Source organism: Psittacula echo, assembly GCF_963264785.1.
Source record: "Psittacula echo genome assembly, chromosome: Z".
Lineage (NCBI taxonomy): Eukaryota > Metazoa > Chordata > Aves > Psittaciformes > Psittacidae > Psittacula > Psittacula echo.
In genome coordinates, this window is record NC_137742.1 from 12290429 (window position 1) to 12307293 (window position 16865).

A 16865-nucleotide genomic window follows, 5' to 3' on the forward strand; every position below is an offset into this window, starting at 1 on the left:
TTATATATATAATATATATCAATTTACATTATAATATCGTTATGTGATAAACTAAAAAGGTTTTGTTAATGATTAAACAATGATCAAATGATAATCAGTGAGTGGAAATTAAGTGATTATAAACGGTGATTAGACGGTCATAGAATGGTAATTAAACAGTGTTTTGACAGTGATTTAAATGATGGTTTAAACAACAAATTAGACAGTGGTGAAACATTCTGTTACTTACTACACTTCAAATAATTAAGCTATAGCTGGATACACATAAATTCATAGAATCACAGACTGGTTTGGGTTGGATGGGACCCTTAAAGCTCATTCAGTTCCAACCTCGGTGCCATGGGCAGGGACCCCTTTCACTAGACCAGGTTGCTCAAAGCCCGGTTAAACCTGGTCCACGACGAGTTACTTTGATTAGCTGGCTCATGAGGAATTAGGCTGCAATATTCCAGCATTTCTTGGTGAAGAATTACACTCTTACATGGACTTACACAGTTCATTTTAGCACTGGTATTTCTATAGTTTCAGGGCACTGATTGTTCTTTTTGCTCCTTCTTATGCCAGGCACCACCAGAAAACTGATCAGATTTAGCAAGAAATCTCCTGTGCTGCTAATATACTTTTAGGCTGAATGTAAGCAAAATACGACTTACCTTGCTGTAGTATCAAGGTATCAGATGGTGTGTGAAGGGACTCTCAGCTGCAGGTATCAGATGCTGAGTGAAGAGTCTCTCAGTCTCCAGGAGCAACTTTGGCAGACGTCTGCTCCTGGAGAGGTCCCTGCTGTGCAGCTCGCGGCTGTACAGGAGATTTCAGTGGGCACAAGGAGGCGAAAAGTATTTATAGGATAAAGTGATGGACTTGTAGTCAAACCCCACTTGGTGTTTTCGCAGCTGTGTCAGTTTTAGTTTTGTCTAGCATCAGCTTGCGCTGGTGCTGCTATCTCCAGATAAGATGTGTCCTGGACTCCTTGGTGCCTGAGAAGATGCGGCCTTGCATGGTTCTTATGGTTTGCACAACAGAGCCGCTGTAGGTCAGGCCTGCTTGACCGCGATGCCTGAACCAAAGCCCTGCTCTTTCACCCATGGGGGGCATCCATTATACCCCCCCCCAGCGTCCATAAGCTTTTACTCACTGCCAGCAATCATAGTCCAGAAAAGTACCGGAACCAACAGCCCCAAACACAAAAAAATCCCACCCCCAAAAAAAGGCAGGTGCTGTGCCACCTGCCTGGGAGCAGAGCAGGCAGATGGTGAGGGGCTGCCGCGTCTGGCCAGCAGAAAGCGGAGCAGTGAGGGGAAGGGGCATGGGGCAGAGCCCGGGCAGAGCCAGGGCACATTGCTTCTACACACAAACTGATGCCTTTAGGTCCAGGAGCCGTGCGCTGGGAACGGAAAAGCAGAGCACACGGCAGCGGATAAGGTAGTGGGAAGGGAACGGGAGACGCTACTCCACCCGGACAACCCATTCGAAGCAGGCCGAGGAGCCTCTCACCGCGGGACTGGACCGCGGCTCAGCCGCAAGCCCGCAGGGCTCGGACAGCACGGACAGCGCAGTCCGTCAGCGAGCCGGGGCGCTGGGGCAGTACCGCCGGCCACCGGAGGGTGTCAGCGCTGCCGTACCGGCTCCCTGCCCCGCCGCCGGCCGTCCCGCGGGCACCCCCCTAGGGACCGGCGGGCCCCCTCCGAGGAGCCGCCGGTCGCGGTTCCCCCTTTGCCCGCGGTCCCCCCAACCCCGCTCCGCCTTCGCCTCCTCACGGCACCGACGGGTGACGTCCCGCCTACCGGCGAGCCCCGCGCGCCCGGGGCCCGCCCCTCCCGCCGGTGACACCGGTTACCCCGGGGGCAACGGGGATGTTATGGGGGGGGTGAAACAGGGGTACTCCTGGATGGGCGAGGGCCCCGACGGGGTGGGGGTGCGAAGAAAGAAGCTGGGACCCGGGCAAGCACAGGCTCCGGGTCGCAGGGCCGGGCCCCGCCGGTACGGGGCAGCGCTATCCCTGTGCGCAGGGCCGCGCTGCGGCAGCCCCGGGCGGAGCGTAGCCCCAGGGTTGGGTACTGCACGGTGCCGAACCGAGCTGTGCCGCCCGGCGGCGCGCCGTGCCGCGGCGCATGCGCGGCGGGGGGCGGCGGGGCGGGAAGCGGGTGGTGCCGCCCCGCTCCGCTCCGCACAGCCTCGGCGGGGCCGCCGCGCTGCTGCTGCCCGCGCACAGGTACGGGGACCCGGCAGCGGGGAGACAGCGGGGCCCGGGGGGGGCCGGGGAAGGGGGTTCCGGGGATCGGCCGCGCCCTGGTTCCTGGGGGACTGCCGGAAACGGATGTCCCGGGGGGAGCCCCCCCACTCCGCCCCGCCGAGCTCCGGTTACCGGAGAGTGAGGGGGGAGAAGCGTCCCGGTTACCGGGACCGGCCTGCCCCACCGGCGTGCTCTGCGGTACATGGGCTTTCGGGGGCCGGAGACGCCTTGCTCTGGGTTAAGGGCGCGCCCCGTCGCCCCCCCCCATCCACCCAGAGCTGACGGCGCCCGAGCACCGACGCCCACCATGGGACACGGGGCAGCACGGGCTGGGTCCGGCGCCGTTAATCCCGGCCCCGTACTTGTACTGCCCCAGAATAACCGCCGCAGGCCTCGGTCTGAAGCCTCCGCTTCAGGCCCCGTCGAGCATCCCCCGCTTCGGTGGTCCCTAGGGACCGGGCGGGAGAAGCTTGGCCGTGGCCCCTTCGAACCGGGGGGACTGCGGGGGAGCCTTGCGAAGCGTTCCCCGTGCTTCCTGCCCTCCCTAGGCAGGGGGAAGCGAGAGGGAAGGGTGTCTCCCGCCCGCGGCGTGGCTTTGGGTGGGGACGCCCGAGGACACGCTCCCGATGGCAGTGCCGCAGCCCGGCCAGGTCACCCCGGCAGCTTCCGCCGCTGTCCCGGGACGGGGCGCTGCGGTGGGTGCTGCGCGACGGCACCGATTCCCACCGGTGTCCGCCGTGTCCCGGCTGGAGCTGCTAAGCCGGCAAGAGAAGCGCAGCCCCGTGCGCTGCCTGTTCCCTGTCCCATTCTTTGCTTCTTCCCTGTCGGATCCCACCCGTGTCCCTGTGCTCCCTGTCCCTTTGAATCTGCCGGCAGGATGTCTGCATGCTTCTGCTGTGCCTTCATCGCTGGCTGTTAGACCCATATTTGGTAGCAATAATTGTTTACTCCCTTCTTCTCTCCCCGAGCCTTGCTGCTTCAGAAGGGGAGGGATTATATTTTGGGGCTCTTGAGCTGTGCTAGAGCCAGGCGGTTGCCCGATAAAAGGATCTGATCCCCCCACTTCCTGCAGGCTATGGGGTGAAACCCCCCCCCCCAGGTGCTAAATGAGCAGGGATGAGCACTGTCCAAGCACCCAGCTTGCTCCCTGAGTGGCAAGGCTTTGGCACATCCCGAAGATTTGGGGAAGGACAGTGGGAAGGCTGAGGAAGGGAACCTGTGGTTCACCCTCTTTTTCAGAGCTGAGCTTTGCTGGATGCTGGGTAGAGAAATGCCCCTCAAAACTCAGTGACGCTCTCTTCTCTCTTGCTTTTCCCTTTCTGCCTGGCCGGTGGTGTGGTGGTTAGCAAGTGAATGCTCAGCTTGCTTCCCCTAGTGAATGTGGGTGCCCAGATTGGGTGAGAACACACACTGCACCCCAGGTGCTGCTTTTGGGGTGCTGTGCCAGCTCTGTAGACACAGGAGACGCGGGGGATGGAGTCCTGCCCTTGCTCACCCCCATGCCTCCTTGATGGTGTGCAGCCAAGGGGTGCTGCCATTTGCGCTCATCCGTTTGGAGGACAGAGGATGCCAGGCAGGAGCAGGCAGACCTAGGGATGCGTAGGAAACAGCAGCAGTTAACAGCTAGAGCTGCTGTCCTCCTCCATCTCCCCTGCTGTCCCCTGCCTGTTCCCATCATCAAGCAGGGCTGCTCATCCAGTGGGGGTGAGAGGATGCTCCTGCCCCTGGGTAACAGCCGAGTGCTCACAGGGGTGCCATGGAGCTGGCCCCAGTGGCTGCTCATGCTCCCCAGGAGCAAGCTCACCCTCAGCTGGAAGAAGCCATCTTCCACCCAATGTGGACATGCGGCTGGGGAAGGGGAACTGGGCTGAATGGTGTTGGCAGCAGGGCTGGGGCAGCCGGCACAGCCTTCCATGGGTGCGGGGCTGAGACACCCATGTGCCTGCCATGGTCCCATGTGGCCCAGCCAGAGCCGGCTCTGCCTTCTTAACCAGGTTAATTTTTGACCCCTTTCCTTGTGCTATTATGCCAGCAAACGTGGTGGCCTGATACCTGCCTGCCTGTGCCGGCAGCCAGCAGCCCCATGGCTCTGGAAAACCCCAGCAGTGGGGTGGATCGCAGCTGATGGTGCTTCCTGCAGCCTGGGGGTGGTCCGGAGTGGGGCCTTTCCCAAGTGAGACTTGGCATTGCTGTCGTAAAACCCCAATGAACCAACAAACCCAAACCGCATCCACAGCCTCCCTTAGAAAAGAGCATGTTAAAAATGGCAAAATCGCCGCGTTCTAAAGATTTACGGCTTGTTCTGGAAACTGTCCGCGGAGCGTGCCAGCAGGCTGCTGCTGAATTGTTGGTTGATTTTAAGATAAAAACCCTCCTCTGTAACCGTCCTCGCAGCACTGAGCTCGACCGGCGCAAATATAGCAGCTACGTCACGTGGTGGAAAACTCGCTGTCAGTGGTCTCTGCAGTACGTGGTGGCTCCTTGGGCTGCGCTGCCTTTAAGCTGAGACCTCCGCACCAGGGTGGGTTTGCCCATCTGGTGCAGGGTGAGATCGGGGCAGCCCTGGTGGGGTGGGACCCTATGAAGAAGACCCCTCTGCCGTTGTGGGATCAGCTCAGGAGCGTGCTGGTGGCTCAGAGGGCTGCAGCTTGCTGTAAAAGGCAGAAGTGTGTTAGTCTGGCTGCCAGCCGGTGGGCTCGCTGCTCCGGTGCCTTATCTGCCTTTGCATACCGACCGCCGATTGAGAACAGGTTTGCTTGCTCTGAAGGCGAACCAGCGCAGAAATCTGGTGTGTGTGCGCATCGAGACTTGGTTTCTTTGGGTTGTGTTTGCTTCCCCTTTCCAGAAGAACAGCTTGAATTCCACTGTCCTTTTCCTTTGTTTTCCTGGTCGGCAGTGCCGGGCTCCCACGCTGTCTCATCCCTTCTGTCTAGTCCAGCTTTTCCTTCCCCACGTGGGGAGGAGAGAGGTCTGCAGAGGCCGAGCCCTGCGTTGGTGCCTTCACAGGAGGCAGCAGAGACACAAGCGCTGTGTGATTAACTGCTGACAAATCTCTCCGTGGCTTGAGGAGGTGTATTTACACAGCAGAGAGCATTTCTGCTTTAGACATTGATGTCAGCAAAGCTCAGCTGCTGGAGCCTGAGCTGCTCCTGTAGAATACGGGAATTAAAGTGAACCGTATCCCTTTCCTCTGAGCGCTTTCTTGTGTTTTTAGCACCTTCCCTGCTGAGCACTGTTGTTGTAATAGCTCAGGAGTGTCAAGTCTTGAGCATTCGTCCTCCTGTGGGGTTTTAGCCCCTATGAAGGGTGTGCTAAGGGGAGCTGATTTTGCGTGGCTTGAGGAGGGCAAGAGGAGGCTGCAGAAATGGCTGTCCATGGGCTGGCTCCTCTCAGTTCCTCTCTGCTGCTCGGTGTCTTCCCCTCCCCTTCCTCCATGGTCTCTGACCTTGTCCTGTCAGGGGCATGTTCTCCTTTTCCTGCGGAGGGACGGAAGGCAGCTTTATGCTCAACTCGAGATTATTTTTAGATACAGAGAAGATGGCCCGGTGACCACAGCAGCCCGCCCTGCATGAAATATTCATAAAGCCCTTTATGCAGAAGGGTGTTCCTCGTCCCCGTGGCTCCGCAGCTTTGCTGGTGCTTCCGGATGGAGGGCAGTGGCACAGGCGGGTGCCTCTTCTGCCTCTTCCCCCCTTGACACCAGGCTGTCTTGCTCCGGACCCGAAATGCATTTCATTCCTCGTCAGCGGAGCCGTGGGGGCCGCGGGCCTCCGCAGAAACATTGCAGAACGGCTCAGGAATGCAGAGCTGGAGCTGCTCCATGTGCTGGTGGAGGCGGCACACTCCCCTGTCCCTGCCTCCCATCCCGCACCACCAGCATGGCTTTATGGCCCTGCAGGAGCAGGACCCTTGCCCTCTGACTCACTGCTGGACAAAATCAGATGCAGGAGCTATTTATCCATCACAGATTGTGCCCCTGACCTGCTCAGGTCCATGGTTGGGAGCAGCCCACACCAAGGTAACCCCCTTTCGCATGGGGGACCAGAGCTGGCAGCACCGGCTGGGCATGCACAGGCTCACTGTGCTGCTGTGGTGGAGGGAGGCTGCCAGCAAGTGTTGCACAAGAACCTTAGGCCAGACTGAGGATGCACGTGGCTGGTAACCATTCCCTGACACCCATAATAGGAGGCCTCGTAGGAGCAAATCAATCAAAAAGAGAACAAGCAGATGTGGTGCAGCCCACCGGTGCTCTTGCATCCTCCCCAGATGGCCTGGGTTGATGCAGAGCAAGGAACTCCTTCCCCATGAGCAGGCTCTCAGGGAGAGGAAAAGGCATGTCACTGCTGGAGAGCATCGCGTTGGGGTTGGATGAGGACTTGGAATGCTGAGAAAGGCAGGGGGCAGTGGGGCAGGGCTGAGGACCTGGTGCAGGAACCCTGATGTGTATCAGTAAACCCAAAGGGAAGGGCTCTCACAAGCCTTACAAGCTGTGTCAGGCAAGCAGGGTGCTTATTTACACCTCCTTTTCTTGTGGTGTTAACGATTTTACTCTGCTATAGGATATCACAGTTCTAATTAGGTGTTAAACCTCTTGTTTTGGAGCCCTGTTGAGGGCTGCATGTCTGAAGCTGATACACACAATCTTTCAAGCTCGAAGCTGGTCCATCAAGCTGGACGCAGCGTGGGGCCTGTTTCAGATGGCACAGTGTGGCTCCCATGTGCCCGTGCAGCAAGACCTGCAGTGGCTGATCCTTTGCCCTCCTGCACATCATGCTGTGCACAGGCTCTCTGGCGCTGGGTTCCTGCAGTCGCTGCTGCCGTAGACCCCACACTCTGAGCACTCACTGTGTGAGTGGTGCTTCCCTCAGGCAATCATGTTTAACGGGTGAGGTCGATGCCTGCTGCCCTTATCTCGCCTCCCCGAGCAGCTCCGGGCTTTTCCGTCCCTCCGTGTCCCTCTGTGCTGAGGCTGCCGGCTCAGCACCGTCTGCTGGTGACACGGGGGTCCCTGATAGCCAGGGAAGGGCCCTGCCAGCACTGGGTCAAAGCTGGGTTTTCCTCTTGTGGCTTCTGTGTCACAGCAGGTTTAATTATAACCCATTCCGTCATGCTGTGCTGGCTTATCTCGCGTGCTCCTGCGTGCACGCTTCCTCCTTCTAGCAGCATCTCCACCGGGTACCAGCTGCTGTCAAATAGGCTCTGGGACCTCAGCACAAGGGTCCCAGCACAGGCCAGAGACCCCAGGGTCAGCATGAGGATGGAAAGTGGGACCCCTTCCTGGGCCTGCCATTGTGGGCACAGCTCTTGCTCACCAGTAGAAGCTGGGTGCTGGCTTTTGGGGAGCAGAGATGCTGCTGTGGGGGAGAAGGAGGAGGAAGGACGCTGTGCTTCGGAGGGGCCAGCAGTCAGAGCTAACCCATCTCTCTCCTCTGATAGGTGACGCAGGAGTGGGGACAGCCCAGCTGCCACCATGGTTGCCCTCTCGCTGAAGATCAGCATTGGCAATGTGGTGAAGACGATGCAGTTCGAGCCCTCCACCATGGTGTACGACGCCTGCCGCATGATCCGTGAGCGGGTGCCGGAGGCGCAGATGGGACAGCGTAAGTCCACGGTGGGGATGGGTGCCCAGTTTAGATCCTGGTCTCCCTTTCCTCTCCTGTTTCTGTGCCCATATGGGCTTCCCCAGGTCAGTGGTGGGGTGGGGGGAGTAAGGTCCAGGTCTTCCTGCCCACTTGAAGCAAAGGATGAGCTCCTCAGGCTCCCTCCTTGACACCCTGTAAGAAATACGGGGTTTTTGGAAGGTAGGAAGGCACATTTGGAAGTAAAATACTTGAGCAGTATGAGCCTGCTGCCCTTTCTGCCTCTGCTTCTGTTTCCTACATGCATCCATCACCCCTAGCCAGGACTAGGTGGATTTAAACAGTTGCAGGCATTAATAAACCATATAAGTTAGTTTTTCCTTTTTGGGGCATGTATTGGGTCTGTTCCCCACCGGCAGCTCTCTGCCAGACCCATGCTGGTGCTCCATTACCTTGCTAAGCCTTCTCAGCCCTCCCTGCTGACACTGGGCTCAAAGTTAAGTTTATGGCTCAGAAGCTCATGACGTGACTCACACCCACGAGGACATGGCCTGTCCCTGTCTTGGATGGAGGGGGGGGGCTGGAGCTCTGGGACAACATCCCCGGGGGCTCTCCTGGGTCCCTGCTGCCCTGCAAGCAGCTGTGCCACGGGGGAGAGGCAGCGAGCAGGGGGTCAGGAGTCGTGGGAAGAGGAGGGGAGCGCGGTGACATCTGGAAGCAGCGGATTCCTCGAGGATGAAAGGAAATGCCTTCCCATGGCGTGCCCGGCTGGCCAGCGGTCCGGCAGACCAAGGCTTTCTGTTTCAGAGAGGGGATGAGCGTCCCTATGGATGTGGGGCTGTACTGGTGTTGGAAGGAGCATTGCGTTTCCTGCTCCTGGGCGTGAGCCAGCCTGCTTGTGAAAAAACAGCCGAAGGGAAAGCCTTAAAGGGAACTGCTTATTCCTGAGCTCCTTTTCAGCTGCTTTGCTTTTCCCGTCAGCTCCTCACAGGTTGTATTTCTCCTTGCGGTGGCACTCAGGGGTCCCTGTTGGAGCTGCGCTGTTTTTTCTGTCACCTTAGGGTAGTATATTCCCAGCCCTGCTCTTGCTCTGTGCCTTTCCCCACTGAAGCTGTAGATCTGGGGCAAGCTGCTCCCTTTCCAGTGCTTTAGAGCTATCGTTTTGGAATTCGCTATGAAAATAGCTTTGGGTTTGGGGTTGTTTTTTCTCAGTGTAAAAATAAGATGGCAAGGCTCCGTGCTTTTCCTGCTCCCTGTTTAGTCAGATCCCGTCGGCAGCGTGAGCCAGGCAGGCGCAGGGCAGCTCAGGAATTTGTCCCTCCCCGCAGAGAGCTGCCAACAAGATGACGAGTTATAAACAGAGCCAGCCAAGAAGGCCTGCGGCGCTGGGTTGTTGCAGAGGTGGAAAAGGACCTTTCCCAGGGCAAAGCCAGGCGTGGTCCTGGCCTCTCGCAGCATGAAAACAGGGTTATCCCTGTGGGTATGAGCTGCGGTGCCACCGCATGGGCTCAGCAGCAGCGGCTGCACTGAGTACCCCAGCTGCAAGAGAGCAGGATCTGGTGAACAGCACTGATTCACCACCTCTGAGGCCTTTTAAGGCTTGATCCCTTACTCCTTCAGCCTCATCCTCCCCAGCCAGAGGAGTCCTGGCTCCTTTAGTCCCTCATAACAAGGCTTCATCATTTATATTGCTTTTCTCTGTCTCTTTTCAAACTGTGCTGTGTCCTTCTGGGAAGGTGCAGATCACACCACCACTGAGTACTCAAAGCGTGGATGAGCCTAGGTTTCACAGTCAGTTCCCGGCACCCTTCCTGGTGATCCCCCGTGCTTTCACTGTTGCTACACAGTGCACTGAACGCTTCTGAGAGCTGTCACCCGCAGCTCCAAGCTCTTCTTTCTGTTGTGACTGTCAGTTCCAAGTTCGGCATTGTGTAGGCATGCTTCAGACAGCTTTTTCATAGACAGCTATGGCAAAACATGAAGCTTGCTTGCCAGCTTTGTTGCCCACTCGTTAGGTTTAGGCTCCAGCATTCACAGTGCTGCTGTGCTCCACGTGCAGGGCTGCACTGCTGCACATCCCTGGCATTGTTCAAGGCCAGGCTGGACGGGGCTTGGAGCAACCTGCTCTAGTGGAAGGTGTCCCTGCCTGTGGCAGGGGATTGGAACTGGATGAGCTCTAAGGTCCCTTCCAACCCAAACCATTCCATGATCTTGATGGCCCTGTCCTGCTCAGGATTACCCTGGCAGAGCCTTTACCTGTTTTTCAGCCAACGATTTTGGGCTGTTCCTCTCGGATGAAGACCCAAAGAAAGGGATCTGGCTGGAGGCAGGGAAGGCTCTGGACTACTACATGCTTCGCAATGGGGTAAGCGTCCATCCCACATCCTTCCAGCTGGCACCTGCTTTGGCTCCAGATGTGCCCTCAGTGTGGAGCTGGTGTGAGTGCCTGCCCTGCTGCCTTGCATCTTGCCCTACAGCACCCCATAGTTGCACCAGGGAGATGGGAGCTGATGGTGGGATGTGGGTGCCCTGCACTGGTGTCACTGCTGCGAGCTGTGCTCTGCTGTGCCCACAGGATACTATGGAGTACAAGAAGAAGCAGCGGCCCCTGAAGATCCGCATGCTGGATGGGACAGTGAAAACAGTGATGGTGGATGACTCCAAAACCGTCACGGACATGCTCATGACAATCTGTGCCCGGATTGGTGAGAGGAGGGGCAGCAGCAGGGGAAAGGGAGGTGGGGAAAGACTGCAGTGTCGGATGGGGATACTGGGGGAGCAGCAGCAGCTCTGTGGAGATGCAGTGGGGATGAGGGGTGCGTGATGCTAGGAAGGGGGCACTGCTGTGCACCCCTGTGTTCTTTCAGGCTCTTTGCTGTATTTGGCAGCAAAGTCCTGTTGAGCTTGGCCCTCTGCTCTGCTGCAGGCATCACCAACTATGATGAGTACTCGCTTGTTCGGGAGATTATGGAAGAGAAGAAGGAGGAGGTCACTGGCACCCTCAAGAAGGACAAGACCCTGCTACGAGATGAGAAGAAGATGGAAAAGCTCAAGCAGAAGCTGCACACAGATGATGAGTGTAGGTGCCTGCACGTGCAGGGGATGGGATCAGCCCCTGCTGAGGGCACTGGGAAGAGGAGCAGGGACCCCTGCCAGGGGAATAGCCGCTACAGGAGAGTGGAGAGGACTGTGATGAGGGAGCATGTTCCACACTCCCTGGAGTGTCTCCTGGAAACCCAGGGCAGAGGGTGAATGCTGGGATGCACCAGACAGATGCTGATTTCTCACTCTGCATGAGCAGCCTCGGGGCAGGGATTGGCCCTGCTTCAGTGCCTGTCCCTGCTCAGGCTCTGTCCTTTCCTGCAGTGAATTGGCTGGACCACGGCCGGACCCTGCGCGAGCAAGGCATCGATGACAACGAAACGCTGCTGCTGCGGCGCAAATTCTTCTACTCTGACCAGAACGTGGACTCACGAGATCCTGTGCAGCTCAACCTGCTCTACGTGCAGGTACAGCTCTCTGGAGCTCTGCTGCCAGGGCTGGTGGCTGAGGGCTTTGGCCAAGAGCAGCTGTAGAGAGAGGGGGGAGCTTCGAGATGCACAGTTATCTCCTGGGTAAGAGCCAACTGTGTCAGTCACAGCCCTGCCCTCTGCGCAGTCCAGAGCTCCCCATGGGATTTCATGTCTCCTCTGTCCGATAGGAATCACCCTGAAGTCCTGCTGCTCTTTCTCTCCCAAGCTTGGTGACCGTCCCTCTGGGATTAGTCCTAAATCCTTTCTTTTAAGACTGCTTCATTTAAGCCTGGAAAACAGGTCCTGCTTGTTGTGGAGGGGCTGCCCAGCCAACAGCAGTGTCTCCTCTTCTCACACAGGCTCGCGATGACATCCTGAATGGTTCCCACCCCGTCTCCTTCGACAAAGCGTGTGAGTTTGCTGGGTACCAGTGCCAGATCCAGTTCGGGCCGCACAACGAGCAGAAGCACAAGCCGGGCTTTCTGGAGTGAGTGTCCTCAGGAGCCCCCAAGCTTGTCTTGGGGTGGTTTGAGCTCCTTGGGTGGTTCAGGCAGCTTAGAATCACAGAATGGTTCGGGTTAGAAAGGACCTTAAGATCATCCAGTTCCAACCCCCTGCCATGGGCAGGGACACCTCACACTAAACTGTGTAACCCGAGGCTCTGTCCAGCCTGACCTTGAACACTGCCAGGGATGGAGCATTTACCACTGCTTTGGGCAACCCATTCCAGTGCCTCACCACCCTCACAGTAAAGCATTTCTTCCTTATATCCAACCTGAATTTCTCCTATTTAAGTTTAAACCAATTTCCCCTTGTCCTATCGCTACAGTCTCAGCACTGCACCAGCACATGGAGCTCTGATTGCCTCTGCTACAACCACTCTCCTCCCTGCAAGGGGTGCCAGCCCCACATGCTCCTCCTGGCACCCCCAAGGGACATGCAGCCAGCTCTGATGGGGGGATCTCAGACCACCATATGCCCTCCTCTGATGCCACATTATGGGCTGTGTCCTCAGCCCGTCCACCCTACCACGGAGGCAGCTTTCATTACTGCAGCAACTTCTCCCACATCCTTCCTGCTCCCAAAAACTCCCAGCCCGTGCCCTGGCAGGAGTTCATCCGAGGCTCTGGGTTTGGCCTCTTTGTAGTTGAAGACAAATGCTGGCTTGGTCTCTGCTGCTAACAGCTGGCTTGGGTGTCTCTTGGCAGGCTCAAGGATTTCCTGCCCAAGGAGTACATCAAGCAGAAAGGGGAACGCAAGATCTTCATGGTACGTGCAGGGGGCACGTTGAGACCTGGTCTTCTCTTTCCTCCATACCAAAGGTTGAGGCTGCTGTTGTCTTTGAAGGCAACGCATAGCAGCTTGGTGGGTGAGAAACGGGAGCAGAAGCTGTAGGTGAAGCAGATAAGGCAGCTCCTGTGGTCCCACAGGTCAGAGGGATGCTGTAGCAGGGTCAGGGGATGTTGGTGGAGTGGGGAGAGCCTGGGAGGGCTGTGACAGCCAGAGGGCTGTGCAGCTAGTGTGATATTGTCTTTGCTGTTGCAGGCCCACAAGAACTGTGGGAACATGAGTGAGATCGAAGCCAAAGTTCGCTATGTGAAACTTGCCCGTTCCCTTAAGACGTACGGAGTCTCCTTCTTCTTGGTCAAGGTAGAGCTGCAGCCCCCCGATCCCACCTCTCACCAACCAGAATTCCTCTTCTTCAGCATCCCTCCATTTGTTGTGTCTCCAGTTGCTACTCCTCAACCCATATTGGTCCAGTTTTCCCTCTGTCTCCACTGTCCTTCCTGCCTTTCGCTATGCACTGTGTTCCCATTCCTTGGTTCATGCTTCTTCTCATTTTCAAGCCGTATGTCACAAGCAGAAAGTGTGGCCTGTGTAGCAATAGCAGACATCTATGGCTACCAAAGGTCTCTGCCTGAACGGATCTGCCATAACCCTTCTGTCGTGGCCCACAGGAGAAGATGAAGGGGAAGAACAAGCTGGTGCCGCGGCTGCTGGGGATCACCAAGGAGTGTGTGATGCGTGTAGATGAGAAGACCAAGGAAGTGATTCAGGAGTGGAACCTGACCAACATCAAGCGTTGGGCAGCATCACCCAAGAGCTTCACCCTGGTAGGGACCAGCCCTGGTCCTCCCCACCCCAACACCAGCGATGCCCCATGAGGGGCTGCTCTCAGGCCAGCCCCTTTCTTGCCAGCCCCATGGTGGGACAGCCTTGCCCTCCTCTGGTGCCTCTCTGGCTCTTGTTTTGAAGGCTGGCACTTGGGTGCTTAGCGCATACCAGAGGGGCTCAGGGTGGCCGCCAATGCCACAGTGCTACCCTGTGCCCTGCTGTTGCAGGATTTTGGGGATTACCAGGATGGTTACTACTCGGTGCAGACCACGGAGGGGGAGCAGATCGCACAGCTGATTGCTGGCTACATCGATATCATCCTCAAAAAGGTGAGGCTGTGCTGGGAAGGGCAGTGACAACCGGCTCCTCTGCGGAGAGGGGTATATGATGCACCTTCCAGCTGCCTCCAGCTGGCACATGGAAACCTGGAGTTGGGTCGGGTGTATGGTGGGATGATGGTGGGCTGCAGGAGGAGGGGAAGGCTGGCAAGCTTGTGCTGGCTGACACATTTTCTCCTTCCCTCTGCAGAAGAAGAGCAAAGACCACTTTGGACTGGAGGGGGATGAGGAGTCCCCCATGCTGGAAGACACCGTGTCTCCAAAGAAGTAAGTTCTCCAGGAGCAAGGGAGCTGCCAAGCAGTTGAGTGGAGAGCAGGCTCCAGCCAAGCTTGCAGCAGAGCATACATGGAGGAAGAGCTGCCAGTCCTTCAGAGCAGCACTCCCACAAGCCATGGGCATCCCTTGACCTGGTACTTCTTCCTGTTTCAGGTTGACTGTCTTGCAGCAGCAGTTTAACCGTGTAGGCAAGGCAGAGCTGGGCGCAGTGGCCCTGCCAGCCATCATGCGCACAGGGGCTGGAGGGCCTGAGAACTTCCAGGTGGGCACAATGCCACAGCCTCAGCTGCAGATCACTAGTGGCCAGATGCACCGAGGGCACATGCCTCCCCTGGTAAGCTCTCCCTGTGCCCGCACAGACCCCAGAAGGTGCCCTTCATTGTGTAGACCCATCCATTTGGGTCCATGAGTTACGGTCCACTGGGTGCAGCCTCTCCTCTGGGTTGAGCTGCCCCAAGCTGCTGTGCATGGCCAGCCCCACCAGTGCTGTGCTTTGCAGCATGGCCCTGTGCCCGCCTTTGGTGTCCCCCGTGTCCTCTGCAGAGGGAGAACCACTTGGAAAAGGCCATGAGGAGGCTGTTTTCTTTGGCCTCACTCAGCTTGCTTGGGGCTTGCTGTAAAAGCCTCGTGGGGTCCCACTGCAGGTGCTCCCTGCTCCCCAGTTGCTGGTTAACTGTGGCTTGCTTGTACCCACAGTGGGACTGGGAATTTCCCAGTGGGAGGTGTAAAGGGGAGGCTCCCTTTTTCCTAGGTGCGCCCCCCATTATGGAGACACCTCCCCAGAGCACTGTCACCAGCAGCACATTACACCATGTTGTGGGGCGGGGGGGCATGTGAGAAATACTTAAGCCTAGATTTCAAGCCTCCAGCGTCTCTCCGTGTGTCTCTGTGTTGCAGACTTCAGCCCAGCAAGCCCTGACCGGCACCATCAACTCCAGCATGCAGGCTGTGCATGCAGCCCAGGCCACACTGGATGACTTTGAGACATTGCCACCCCTCGGGCAGGATGCTGTGAGTGTTCGTGAAGGCTCTGTGGAAGGGGGGACCTTGCTGGAGGTTGTTGGCTCGGCTGGGTGAGGCTGGTCACATTCCCAGGAGAGGTGTAAGCAGCTCCTGGGAAGATCTGCTGCCTGCAAGGAGGTGGGGTTGTATCCACTGTATCCCCATGAGAGGAGGGGACACTTGGTCATCTTGCTTCATCAAGATGGGTTGGGGAGCTTGGGGTGGTCACAGCTCTTCCTTCCCTCTTCCTTGTCTCCTCCTTCCTCCATCTGTCTGTGTGAGCATGACTGCAGTTACCCACCACCTCCACCACCATCTCCTGACCCTGTTCTCCTCATTTCAGGCATCCAAAGCTTGGCGCAAAAACAAAATGGATGAGTCGAAGCATGAGATCCACTCTCAAGTGGATGCTATCACTGCGGGCACAGCCTCAGTGGTCAACCTCACAGCAGGTATGTGGAGGGTTGAAGAGGGATGCCTCATTTTGAGCAAGGCTTGGTGTCTCTTTTCTGCAGGAAGGTCACAGCTCCTGCCCTCCATCAGAGGCTGGATGAGCCAGTCTTCCCCAGCTAGAGCTAAATCAGCCCTGACTGCTGCTAATATACCTGTAGAGCTGGTCATGCCCCTGCAGCTCACCCTGGCTTTGCCCAACCCAGTCCTTCCTCCCAGTGTTTGGGTGACCAGCAATCCTCTAGATGAAGGGCATGTTGTCCAGTCCCTGCCATAGCTCTGAGCACAGCTACTGCATGGTGCAGCTCTCTTTCCCCGTGCTCTGCTGCTCAAACTCAGCTGACGCAGGCTTAGGAGCCAGAGGGTCTCTTCCCGTGTTCGCAGGAAAAGGAACCACCTCAGTGACAGGCATGGGGATGCTCTCGAAGCATCACTTGGAGTGCATCCCATCCTACACCTCTTTTCCTGTGCAGGGGATCCAGCAGACACGGACTACACCGCTGTGGGCTGCGCTGTTACCACCATCTCTTCCAACCTGACGGAGATGTCCAAGGGTGTGAAGCTGCTGGCTGCACTGATGGAGGATGAAGGAGGGAATGGCCGACAGCTTCTGCAGGCTGCCAAGAACCTGGCGAGTGCTGTCTCAGACCTGCTGAAAACAGCACAGCCTGCCAGCGCTGAGGTGAGGGGCAGGAGGGGCCATCAGGAGAGGGTTTTGTTGCTTGCTCTCAAACCCAGTGTTGATCTTGGCTCGTTCCTTGCAGCCTCGCCAGAACCTCCTGCAGGCTGCTGGCCTGGTGGGCCAGACCAGTGGGGAGCTGCTGCAGCAGATAGGGGAGAGCGACACCGACCCCCGGTTCCAGGTTAGTGCAGCTGAAGACTCTCACTCCCTAAAACCATCAGCTTTTGCACAGGACCTGGCTCCGGGCGCAGTGACTTTGCTGAGGGAGGGGACAGGCCGTTGCCCATCTCTGTCCCTAGAGCCGCAGTGATATAACACCTCTTATCTTGTGGATTCCCATGTAGATCTCAGAAAGCCGGCGTGCTTGGATCCTGCCTGCCTCTGACCCAAAGACGGTAAAAAGGGGGCTGTAGGCACGGTGTGGTGGTCCCTGCCCTCTCCCGTGCGAGGGGTGCTCCTCTGAGGACAATCAGCTGAACTCTTTGGAGAAGGGCTCTTGTCAAAACCCTGCTTTTCTGGTGGTTGGCTCTCAGAAGTCCATGCACTCGGGTCATCCCTGTGTGAGCACTGTGGGAGTCCTCTGCTCCTGCCTGTTGAGAGCTGCAGGGTGACTGCTGCATCATGGGGTGGTTTAGTCTGGCTTCCAGCTGGCTTGTTTTCCTGCAGTTGCTCCTTCC

General features: G+C 57.3%; 1 protein-coding gene across 2 annotated transcripts in view; it reads left to right on the plus strand.

Moving 5' to 3' along the window:
• The first annotated feature begins 2140 nt into the window (after positions 1 to 2140).
• TLN1 (talin 1) overlaps positions 2141 to 16865 on the plus strand; it is a 34742-nt gene continuing 20017 nt past the window's right edge. Inside the window, exons 1-17 of one of the 2 annotated variants that reach the window (XM_080636501.1) lie at positions 2141 to 2212; positions 7670 to 7833; positions 10080 to 10177; positions 10388 to 10517; positions 10739 to 10891; positions 11179 to 11321; positions 11684 to 11811; positions 12533 to 12593; positions 12870 to 12974; positions 13283 to 13438; positions 13667 to 13768; positions 13968 to 14044; positions 14208 to 14388; positions 14952 to 15065; positions 15400 to 15508; positions 15980 to 16188; positions 16271 to 16369. In XM_080636501.1, the coding sequence (XP_080492627.1) occupies positions 7704 to 7833; positions 10080 to 10177; positions 10388 to 10517; positions 10739 to 10891; positions 11179 to 11321; positions 11684 to 11811; positions 12533 to 12593; positions 12870 to 12974; positions 13283 to 13438; positions 13667 to 13768; positions 13968 to 14044; positions 14208 to 14388; positions 14952 to 15065; positions 15400 to 15508; positions 15980 to 16188; positions 16271 to 16369 (1995 nt within the window). In that variant the 5' untranslated portion in view covers positions 2141 to 2212; positions 7670 to 7703. Of the gene's footprint in view, positions 2213 to 7393; positions 7479 to 7669; positions 7834 to 10079; positions 10178 to 10387; positions 10518 to 10738; positions 10892 to 11178; positions 11322 to 11683; positions 11812 to 12532; positions 12594 to 12869; positions 12975 to 13282; positions 13439 to 13666; positions 13769 to 13967; positions 14045 to 14207; positions 14389 to 14951; positions 15066 to 15399; positions 15509 to 15979; positions 16189 to 16270; positions 16370 to 16865 lie in introns of those variants that run through there. The other variant, XM_080636502.1, reaches the window with a different exon arrangement.